Here is a 12,205-nt window from a genome sequence, read left to right as displayed (position 1 = left end):
GTTTGTTTCTGCTTGGCTTTCATATCAGCTTGAAGAAGAGTTACAGAATCGAAATTCCTGAGCATAAACTAACTGCACATTTAGAAACCCACCCGGACCGCTTAAAGTTACTCATCACGCTTGGCTTTCTTGTCAGCTTGAAGAACAGTTTCAGAAATCCGGATTACTTGGAAGGCAAATTTATGAAATAACATAAACACCCAAGGCATTAACTTTTAAAAGATAAATAGGAACTCTTAATAAAATGTAAATACTTATGAGCATGGAACAAAAAGATAAAAGAGTAGAACGTATATCAACTTAAGTGAACATCAAGTCTTGGTCCAATAAAGTTTCTATCCACTCATTTATATATATAAAAAGTTAGATAAATTTTCAAAACCAACACATTTGATAAACTATTCCCAAAAAAAGACTATTTTCAGTTTTATTTGTAAAAACCGATCTGGTTTCAGCCTCAGCGCTGAAACCAGGTCGATTTCTAAAAAAAAGTTTCCGAAACTTCCCGTGAAGTTTTGTTATTAGAAAAAACTTCACGGAAGTTAAACTCCCGTGAAGTTTCGTAAAGTTTTTTAGAAAAATCGACCTGGTTTCAGCAACAGTACTGAAACCAGGTCAATTTCTCTAAATAAATCTGAAACGGGTCGTTTTTTACAATTAGTTTATCAAACGGGTTGGTTTTGAAAATTTGTCCATAAAAAGTTACTTCATATCATGCAAGAATTCCTAGACAACATGAGTAGATAAAAACTTTGGTATACACACACACTAGTTCTTGTGCACGTACACGTGGTTAAATATAAAAAATGTTTATTTCTTGTTTATTTTCTTACTATAAAATAAGCAAGATTCATTTTGAGTTAAAATCTATAAATATGGTTTATTATATTTGCCATAAATTTTATTTAAATATTTAAAAAAATTTATTAAATAGACTTGTGTATAAAACTGAGATCAATATACTTTTATATACTTCCATACGCTATATTATTTTTTAAAATTTGTATATATCAAACTTTATATAACATATTTGTTTATCGGATCAAATCATCGATCTTCAATTTATTTATCTTAGTCATTAAATATAAGACATCTTAATTAGTGATAGACTTAAAATAAAAAAAATTAATACTAAAGATTAATGGTGACTCTAATATAATTTAATATAATAAAATCATTCACATAAGCATATTAAACATTTTGCATGAAAATCTCTTTTAAAGATTCTTAATTTTAATCAAAAAATTAAGTTTTACTATAAAATATTTAAAAAATATCAATATTATACTTTATTCATTCTTCTTTTCATATTTGATTGAGCAAAATCAATCATTCTTCCTTTTATCTTTTTTCTAAGCAATTCTACAGTAATGCATTTATCGTCTACATCAATTGTGGTATCAAGTTGGTATGTAATAAAGAGCAAAAGGCAAGACAAGAGTCTAGAAATATATTAGGATATACTTGGATAAATCAAAATTATTACTAATAATTGATATATATCAGAGACAAAATATGTTGATAACCTTAACCTATAAAACAGACTATAAGAGCCATCTGACATAACTTTTTAAATGTAAGCAACTCTTAATATTAATTTTTGATAATCTCTTAGGGCCAGGAATAAACAATTAACAAATTTGCAGTGGAAACTTGGGCAACGTAATACATTTTTAAGAATTATTAATATTTACTTAATTTGTTTATAATAACAGTATCTCATTATTAAGTAACCACATGGCGTAATACATTATTTATTTTATTGGGTGTTCAAGGTAGGCAGAGGATTCATGTGAGTTCTCATCGTAATGAATGTTATATAATTTAAGTACAAAGAAAAAATAAGGGGTTTACCAATGGTGTAGTTAGTGAAGGGGAAACTCCAACAGCTTAATTTGGGTATGTGGATATACTATAGATGGAGATGCAGAATGGTGGTTTAGAAAATAGTGTGTGGTAATTTAAAAAAAATCCTCTTTGTTAAATTGTGAAGATGTAAGAGATTTAAGTTTCAAACAAATAGAATCAAGATGCATTAGATAAAAACCAAGCCCCAACTTCGAGAACATGAACCAAAAGTCTGAACCCTCAATAGAAATCCATCCAGGCACCAAATGACTCAAATCAATCGGGAAACAAGAAGGATCAAGGCAGTAAGAAATGGTTGCAATAAAATAGCAACGCAAAAAGGATGCCAAAATACGAATAAAATTAAGGTGGAAAAAAAGAAAATGTGGGTCGAATCCAGGCCCACCATATCAAAGCCCGAAGGCATCAAGGCGAGCAGACATGAGGACCATTCCTCCGTTTCCGTGTACCCTACCATGCTTCCTTCCTCCTTATCGTGATCCAGAGCATCGGCTTATTGTACACGACGATAATAATTAAACAAATGAAAAGAGTGAAATTTGCAAAGTAAACCGTTGATCAGATAATTGTAATCTGGAATAATTTTTTTTAGGTCGACACGGTATATTTCCGGAAAAAAAAATCATCATCACATCAACGGAGGCAAACAAAATTATGAAAAGAAAAAAAAAACATTTGATGAAAAATTTTAAAAGACAGACGGAAGGCTCAGAAGGATCCATTGGTTTCTTATAATCAGAGGGGAGAAAGTTGCGCTCCCCCCCTCATAAAATAGGTAGTTTAACGCATCATAGCCCCTGAGTAAATAAAACAAGAGGTAAGAAAAAAAAATTATAGATATTTGCAAAAAAAAATAAAATTGAAAATCAAAAAGCCGGAAGATCTCGAACTCTTCGTCGCTGCCGGCAATGAAATGGGGACTTTGGGCTTGAGAGGTTAGAGGAGGTATTTATAGGGGGAGAGTGTAGGGTTTGTATTTATAATTACCAAAAGGACCTCTGACTCAGCCTATATATACAGGTAAAAGCCTTCCAGTCTGTGTTGGGCTTTGCTGAGATTGGGCCGTAAGTCATAATGAGGCCCGTACTTTTTGTTTGAATTGGGTCAAGGCAATAATTAACGTGATCTTATTATCTACTCGTCCCGTGATGAAATCAAGAGCAGCATTCACCTCTGTGATGCGAAAATAACTGTAGTGCTCCGGTTCGACCTTATACGATCCTCCGGGCTTCACTTCAGCATCTATTATAATACGAAAAAATTGCAATCGTGAATAGAATTGTGGGATAATTTTAGTTAAATTGTGGAATAATTTAAAAAAAAAATAGACAGGTTGACTCTACCATCTTCTTTTGTTAAATTGTGGAAGATACAAGAGAATTTAAGGGCGCAAACAAATCAAATCTAACCGCATTACGTAAAATCTAGAGTACCCCCATTAAAGAAACTCTAACAGAAATCGATTCGATGACAATTGCAAGTATTTTTTTAAAAAAAAATTATTGATGAGAGGAGGGGAGAAATTACTCCAGAACTGCATCGCTGCACCGACGGAGAGGAGGAGAAATGATCCAGAGATGTGAAGAAATTTGTTAACTTTTTTTGAAATTGAGATTTATTCATCAAATAACTTTAGTTTTTAATTTTTTTTTAAAATATAACTTTAATTAAATTACAAAATTAACATTGTGTTCCAATTTTTGAAGTTATCCTAAATTTAATACTAATTTTAAAATAAATTAGTTTCTAAATTTTTTAAAAAATAGTAATTATAATATCAATGAATATCGAAATCAATTTGGTTTTTCTTTTTTTACATTTAAATGTTATTTAAAGTTTATTTTTATTCGACTTTTTTAGTTTTACAATTTTTGAAATTAAATTGATTTTTAGCCTTTTTCAAATATACATAAAAATTTAATTTTTATTATAAATTTTGCAAAAAACAATAATTATGAGATTAAAAAATCCTAAAATTAATTCGAAATTCTCAGGGTTTATAAGATAATTGTTTTTAGAAAAATAATTTTATAAAATATTATTATTTTAAAAATATAAGATATTATTGTTTCATAAGATATTATTTTTTGAAAAAAAATATCTTTATAAAATAAATTATTTCTTAAAATATTAATGTTTATAAAATTCTTATTTTCTAAAAATTTAATATTTCGTTGGAAAACTACTTTTTTAAAAAATATTATGTTTAGGAAATTTTTAAAAAACTATTTATAGAAAATATATAATTGTTTGGGAAAATTAAATTGAAAAAATTTATTATTTTTTTGAAAAGTAGTATTTTTGAAAAAGTATTGTTTCCCATAAAAAAAATTCCCTTGAATACTATTGTACTTTGTGAAAATATTATTTTCAAAAAATTCTACAATATTTATCCAAAAACACTTTATTTCAAAAAAAGATTTTGAAAAGATATATTTTTAAGGAAATTTACTTGTGAAAATATATTTTTAAATTATTTTTTTTATGAATGTATTATTTTATGAAAATAATTTTTTTTACAAATATAATTTTGTGAAAATTATTTCTGGAGAACTTAAAGTGAAAATTTACTTAGTAATGAGGACCATCGATTTTTTTTTCGAAAAATAAATATTTTGGAGGTGCAAAAAGAATTAATAAATTTAATAATTTTGTAATAGTTAAAAATAAGTTGTCTATGCAAAGTTGCTAGCAAAATCTAATAGCTGCAATTGCAAATTACAAAATTTAATTTTAAATCAAATAATTACAACTTTAATTGCATACAAAAAGAGTTGCAACATCTCAATCGTGACTCACATGGGGTAGAACCAACCATCGGCACAATAATTACAGTACGCTCCTCTTAGAAAATTCATTGAAATTCTCAGTTACTGAAGTAAATCTTTCATTACAAAATAGAAAGATTTACTTGGCTATTTCTCATGAAGATCCAGTCTCCATTCTGATGCCATTCGACCTCCCAATGTAGCTGATCCCATCGCTTCCCATACGTTCCTGCATCCTACTTATTCGCTGTCGACAGCTTCTCCGTCTTCATCCCACCATCCACGTCCATTGTCATCTACATTCATAAAAGCTTACTTTCGTCATTTACCAGATAGCAAATAAAATAATTGAATATTTCCGGGCTAAAAATAGGAAGCCATGCAGCCTATTAAACCGTCACATAGGCCACTTACAGTGATTGTAAAGGGCTTGAAGTTTAATTCGACATTTGAATTAAATTGTAATTTTTGGTTGTGGAGGATGACATTTGTGCACTTGAAGGCAATCAAACAATAAGCCATGCAATTTCTTAAGATTACCAAGTGTGATGTCTAAAGTCCAAATTAATGTTTACAGAAGGATACTGGGAAAAGACGAAGTAAATAACATAAACAGAATTTGTGTTTGTTACGTGAACTTGCCATCTGAGAATCTTCTTCATCATCATTGTCATTGTATAGTAGTTGACTCGATAACATGCCAATCTTATAGTTGCAATATGTAAGTAAGTCGAATCATTGCTAAAATTGATTCTTCATTTTCATATCAACTAAATTCTCATAAGCTGTACGCATTAAAATATAAAATAACAAAATCCAGATAATATGCAAAATAGAAATAACAAAATCAAGATAATACGTAAAATATATATTGGTTACGTGCACCTCCTCGTCCTCAGTTTCTCTCAAAATATTCTCATCAACTATAACTGTTTCACCATTCTTCTCTTTGACCACATCCGCCTTTCCTGCACCGATTTCTGCTTGTTCTTGCTTGTCCACAGGTTTGACTATCAAAGAGGTTTATAAATAAATCGAACACATGACAAAACAAAAACATAGTGTAACACTAACATGGAACAAAATTAACTCAGTCATAACTCCGGTAAGAAATTTTGCCAATAAGGCACTTTTCTCAATAAGGCACTTTTCTCAAAACTCCGGTAAGAAATTTTGCATTTAATCTCATTATCTCCCAAAATTATTAAATTTGCGCCCTCTCTCCCTCGATGAATCCTCTTCCAAAACCCACGGTCCCTCTCCTCCTGAGACCCGCCCGAACCCCTCTCTTCTCCCTGACCGCCGCCCTCCTCTCCCTCTTTGCCCTCACCTACATCCTCCTACTCCCCTCCCCTGCCCCCTCCCCCGCCCTCATCTCATCTCCTTCTACGCGCTTCCGCTTGGCGCTACTAGTTCAAGTCTGTTCCTTTGAGGAGAGAGTGGACATTGTGCTGAGCTACTTTGATCTGCTGAGGGAGGAGGTCCTGGTGTTCACAGCGTTGTATTTCTCGAACCCGGATGATCAAGGGCATGTTTTCGGGTCGGATCACCCGGAGATCACGAGGGCAGTGGTGCATTTGGATAGGGTGTTGGGGAGGTTGATTGAGGGTCTGGAAAAAAGAGGGATTTTTTAGGACGTTAGTATGATTTTGGTCGGTGATCATGAGATGGTGGGTACTTGTGAGGAGAAGTACGTTTATCTTGAGGATTTGAAGCCTTGGGTTGAGATTCCGAGTAGTTGGGTTCAGTCACAAGGGCCATTGCTTGCGATTCGACCGCCTGCGGGGATTTCAGTGGCTGAATTAGCGGAGAAGATGAACGAAGGATTAAGCTCAGGGAAGATAGAGAATAGGGATAAGTTGAGAGTTTATTTGAAGGAGGATTTACCGGAGAGATCACCGTCGTCATCGTCGGACCCCTCGTACGGGTCGTAGGAGGCGCCACCGGCGATGGGGCTGGCGTCGTCGAAGAGGAAGGTATGGGAGGGAATGGGAGAGGAGGAGGAGGAGAGAGAGGGCACAAATTTAATAATTTTGGGAGATAAGAGGGTTAAATGTAAAATTTCTCGCTGGAGTTTTGAGAAAAGTTCCTTATCGACAAAAAGGACGAGCTTTAATGCCTTGTCGTCGCCGGAGTTTTTAAAAATACCAAGCTGGCAAAAGCATTCGTATAAATATACCAATTTGATATTTTAGCCATTTTTTAAGTGTTTTTACAAGTGTTTTGGGTTGTTTGTTTCAAGTTATTAAGAGTGTTTTGGTTTATGCTAAAGAGGTTTACAAGAGAAGGAGATCAAATTCATTTTGGACATTCAACATTAATTCTCTATCTCTCTTGATCTTAGAGAAGTTTTCTTAAACTCTTTTCTTCTAGGTAATATTATTTTGATTCTCATTTCATAAGCTAGAATAAAATTATTTAAGTTTATTTTACTTATTGTTTCACACACAACCATTGAGCTTAAAATATTCTCACACATTGTGTAATTTGGGTTGTGGGTGTAATCAAGTGAGCTTAACTTGGTTCTCATCTTGTTTAGAGAACAAAATCTTGTTACTTTAGCTTAATTGTGAGATCACATTGTAATACACAAGTACACCGAAAGGAGTGTGTGATGAGAGATGTAGTCGATACCAAGAGGAGTATGGTCGGTAGTAAAGCTTACGGATATGTTGTAATTCTGAACACTTGAGGGAGGCGGTACGTGAGAGGCCAACACTTAGAGGGTGTAGTGTGTGATTACATTGTGAGTGATTGTGAAAGTTTTTCGGTGAGCTAGAAAACAGAAATTGTGTGGAGGTGTAAACATTTTCGATTAGCGTTGAAAACAGGTTGAGATAGTGAAGTTCTCCTGTGGAGTAGGGAGCGAAGACGTAGGTCAGAAGGACCGAACTCCGTGATCATATTGTGTGTTTGATTGTCTCATTGTGCACTATCTCATTTGTTTAGTAGTTCATATTTATATCGCCCTTGGTTAAATTCATATCCTTGCATATAATTGTTGTATATCTTAATTGCTAGGATAATTAGTTAATAAAATTTAAATTAACATTAATATCGGATTAGATTAACATACTACCCTATTCACGCCCCTCGCCCCCCTTTAGGATAATTTTATTTGATATCAGAGTTTGGTGCTCTTGATTTGCGGCTTAATCGCCTAGAGTCAAAGATCCAAGCCTTCATATCTTGCTAATCTAGTTTTGAGATTTATTTTTATTTTGCTTGCATAATATAATCATGGATATGCACGGTTCACCTTGCTTTGATTATGATATTAATATTGCTCCAAAATTCATCAATTTTCCTTATGCTCAATGGTGTTTTAGATTTAAACTATTTGTTAGATCTAAAAATATCAATTTATGGGAAGTTATTGATAGTGCTTATATTGTGCTCATATTGGAGAAATCCAAGTGGAGTAATTATTATCAAAGATGTTTACAATGAACAAGTTAGTGTTTGAATTTTTGCTTAATGCTTTTGAACCATGTATTTCTAACAAACTTGCTTCAAGTTCAAGTGGAGCGTCGTCATCATGTACACGACCACTAGGCGGTAGCCCTAGTGAGGTATGCGAATCCGATAATGATGATGAATTAACTATTGATGAACTCGCACGTGGATATGATTTATTATTACATGACTATAAGAAGTTGCAACAAAATTTTATTGATTTGAAAAGTAAGCATGTTAACTTAAAATCCGATCATGAGTCGCTAGTTTCCAAATTTGATATCATTGCTAAAGAGAATGTTACATTAAAAGAAAACAATGAAAAATTAAGTTTGGAAAACGATAACGTGAATTCATCTATAACTAACTTAACTCATGAGAAAAATGATGTCTTGTTAGAAGTAGAAAATACTAGAAATGAACTTGACGATGTAAAACAAAAGGAAAGAGATTTACCATTTGCATTGTAAGTTAACTTGGAGGAACTGGGTGTTGATTTGGTTTTGTCTCTAGAGGCTTGTGCTTGTTGTTCACGGCCCATAGCCCATGGACATATAACCGATCTTCCACTTGATCTCCAAACTCTGTAACCATTCGGAACGCATTTGGCTGCTTGAGTTTTAGGGTCCCTGGCCACTGCAGGACTAATTTATGGCCAAAGGCGGGAGGTGGGGGTGGCCTAGGATTGGAATTGGGAAAAGATGATCCCTTCGATGCTGCGAAGTAAGAAAATGCTACATGAGAGCAGATACTAAAAATGACATAAAGTTAAGTAATACGATTTTGTCTCTTTAGTGAACATTTCAACAAAATATCCATGAGATCCAGATATTTTGTCCTTGGCCACCGCATGTCTGTCACATAATTTTAAAGTAGGATGAATGATTAATTTATAATATTTTTTATTGTTATACGTTAAGTCAGTAAAATTTCAAACTGTCACCTATTATTCTAAAAACCATAAAAAGGAAATTAAAGGGGAAAAAACTAGAGAATAAAATTACAATTGACTTCTCCCATTTATACTTTCAGCCACATTACATTCTGAAAACAATATTAATATAAATTGAATCATGCTAACTTTCCTAAACCAGATGAGAGATACAGAAATATTTATTAAATAAAAAATATGAAAAATGAGAAACATTTACAAATAACAACATCACATTTAAAGCATAACTCAAACCCTGCAATTTATTAGCAGTATATTGCTAGCGATAGCAAGCATCAAGGAATCAGAACTAAGTAAGATAGAGAAAAGACATTACGTTGGTTTTGCTTGCTCATCTCTCCGAGTGCCGTGAAGACGAGGAAATAATGCTAATGACGTTTTTCTTTCTCCCCCCCCTTTTACCCCTCTTTTTCTTGGTTTTTCGGAGGGATTTCAAGCATCTGGGAAACCGCGGCCAATCAAGGATTCCCCGCCGCGGTCTATTTCTGGGCGGGCGGCGAGGTGAGGAAAGGATCTTGGAAGTGCCGTGGCGATTCCTTCTGCCCCAAGTACAACAAGTCCGTTCCTTTCGAGGAGAGGGTGGACGCTGTGCTGAGCTACTTTGATCTGCCGAGGGAGGAGGTCCCGGTGTTCACGGCGCTGTATTTCTCGGACCCGGATGCTCAGGGGCATGTTTTCGGGCCGGATCACCCGGAGATTACGAGGGCGGTGGTGCATTTGGACAGGGTTTTGGGGAGGTTGATTGAGGGTTTGGAGGAAAGGGGGATTTTTGAGGAGGTTAGTATAATTTTGGTCGGTGATCATGGGATGGTGGGTACTTGTGAGGAGAAGTACGTTTATCTTGAGGATTTGAAGCCTTGGGTTGAGATTCCGAGTAGTTGGGTTCAGTCACAAGGGCCATTGCTTGCGATTCGACCGCCTGCGGGGATTTCAGTGGCTGAATTAGCGGAGAAGATGAACGAAGGATTAAGCTCAGGGAAGATAGAGAATAGGGATAAGTTGAGAGTTTATTTGAAGGAGGATTTACCGGAGAGATCACCGTCGTCATCGTCGGACCCCTCGTACGGGTCGTAGGAGGCGCCACCGGCGATGGGGCTGGCGTCGTCGAAGAGGAAGGTATGGGAGGGAATGGGAGAGGAGGAGGAGGAGAGAGAGGGCACAAATTTAATAATTTTGGGAGATAAGAGGGTTAAATGTAAAATTTCTCGCTGGAGTTTTGAGAAAAGTTCCTTATCGACAAAAAGGACGAGCTTTAATGCCTTGTCGTCGCCGGAGTTTTTAAAAATACCAAGCTGGCAAAAGCATTCGTATAAATATACCAATTTGATATTTTAGCCATTTTTTAAGTGTTTTTACAAGTGTTTTGGGTTGTTTGTTTCAAGTTATTAAGAGTGTTTTGGTTTATGCTAAAGAGGTTTACAAGAGAAGGAGATCAAATTCATTTTGGACATTCAACATTAATTCTCTATCTCTCTTGATCTTAGAGAAGTTTTCTTAAACTCTTTTCTTCTAGGTAATATTATTTTGATTCTCATTTCATAAGCTAGAATAAAATTATTTGAGTTTATTTTACTTCAAGTTCAAGTGGAGCATCGTCATCATGTACACGACCGCTAGGCGGTAGCCCTAGTGAGGTATGCGAGTCCGATAATGATGATGAATTAACTATTGATGAACTCGCACGTGGATATGATTTATTATTGCATGACTATAAGAAGTTGCAACAAAATTTTATTGATTTGAAAAGTAAGCATGTTAACTTAAAATCCGATCATGAGTCGCTAGTTTCCAAATTTGATATCATTGCTAAAGAGAATGTTACATTAAAAGAAAACAATGAAAAATTAAGTTTGGAAAACGATAACGTGAATTCATCTATAACTAACTTAACTCATGAGAAAAATGATGTCTTGTTAGAAGTAGAAAATACTAGAAATGAACTTGACGATGTAAAACAAAAGGAAAGAGATTTACCATTTGCATTGTAAGTTAACTTGGAGGAACTGGGTGTTGATTTGGTTTTATCTCTAGAGGCTTGTGCTTGTTGTTCACGGCTCAGAGCCCATGGACATATAACCGATCTTCCACTTGATCTCCAAACTCTGTAACCGTTCGGAACGCATTTGGCTGCTTGAGTTTTAGGGTCCCTGGCCACTGCAGGACTAATTTATGGCCATAGGCGGGAGGTGGGGGTGGCCTAGGATTGGAATTGGGAAAAGATGATCCCTTCGATGCTGCGAAATAAGAAAATGCTACATGAGAGCAGATACTAAAAATGACATAAAGTTAAGTAATACGATTTTGTCTCTTTAGTGAACATTTCAACAAAATATCCATGAGATCCAGATATTTGTCCCTGGCCACCGCATGTCTGTCACATAATTTTAAAGTAGGAAGAATGATTAATTTATAATATTTTTTATTGTTATACGTTAAGTCAGTAAAATTTCAAACTGTCACCTATTATTCTAAAAACCATAAAAAGGAAATTAAAGGGGAAAAAACTAGAGAATAAAATTACAATTGACTTCTCCCATTTATACTTTCAGCCACATTACATTCTGAAAACAATATTAATATTAATTGAATCATGCTAACTTTCCTAAACCAGATGAGAGATACAGAAATATTTATTAAATAAAAAATATGAAAAATGAGAAACATTTACAAGTAACAACATCACATTTAAAGCATAACTCAAACCCTGCAATATATTAGCAGTATATTGCTAGCGATAGCAAGCATCAAGGAATCAGAACGAAGTAAGATAGAGAAAAGACATTACGTTAGTTTTGCTTGCTCATCTCTCCGAGTGCCGTGAAGACGAGGAATTAATGCTAATGACGTTTTTCTTTCTTCCCCCCCCTTTTCCCCTCTTTTTCTTGGTTTTTCGGAGGGATTTCAAGAATGGGGTTCCTATTAAAAATAATAATCAAACATCTTAATACGAAGAATGTTAATGGCGTTCTTTTTTTCCGCGTTTTCCCCTCTTTTTTTCAAAAATCAAAGACGGGTTCCTATTAACTTGTAGGGTTTTTTTTTTTGGGGGGGGAAGAATGTTAATGGCGTTCTTTTTTTCCGCGTTTTCCCCTCTTTTTTTTCAAAAATCAAAGACGGGTTCCTATTAACTTGTAGGGTTTTTTTTTTTTTTTGGGGGGGG

General features: G+C 34.3%; 1 protein-coding gene across 1 annotated transcript; it reads left to right on the top strand.

Moving 5' to 3' along the window:
• LOC109826920 (venom phosphodiesterase 2-like) lies at window positions 6,305-10,119 on the top strand. The gene is made up of 3 exons (XM_020393933.1): window positions 6,305-6,558; window positions 8,736-8,816; window positions 9,483-10,119. Exons 1-3 carry the CDS (start codon window positions 6,305-6,307, stop codon window positions 10,117-10,119), a joined length of 972 nt encoding a protein of 323 aa, XP_020249522.1.

This window comes from Asparagus officinalis, chromosome 10, assembly GCF_001876935.1.
Source record: "Asparagus officinalis chromosome 10, Aspof.V1, whole genome shotgun sequence".
NCBI lineage: Eukaryota > Viridiplantae > Streptophyta > Magnoliopsida > Asparagales > Asparagaceae > Asparagus > Asparagus officinalis.
Note: the sequence above shows the minus strand (reverse complement) of the source record. Positions and strands in the feature narration are given on the sequence as shown.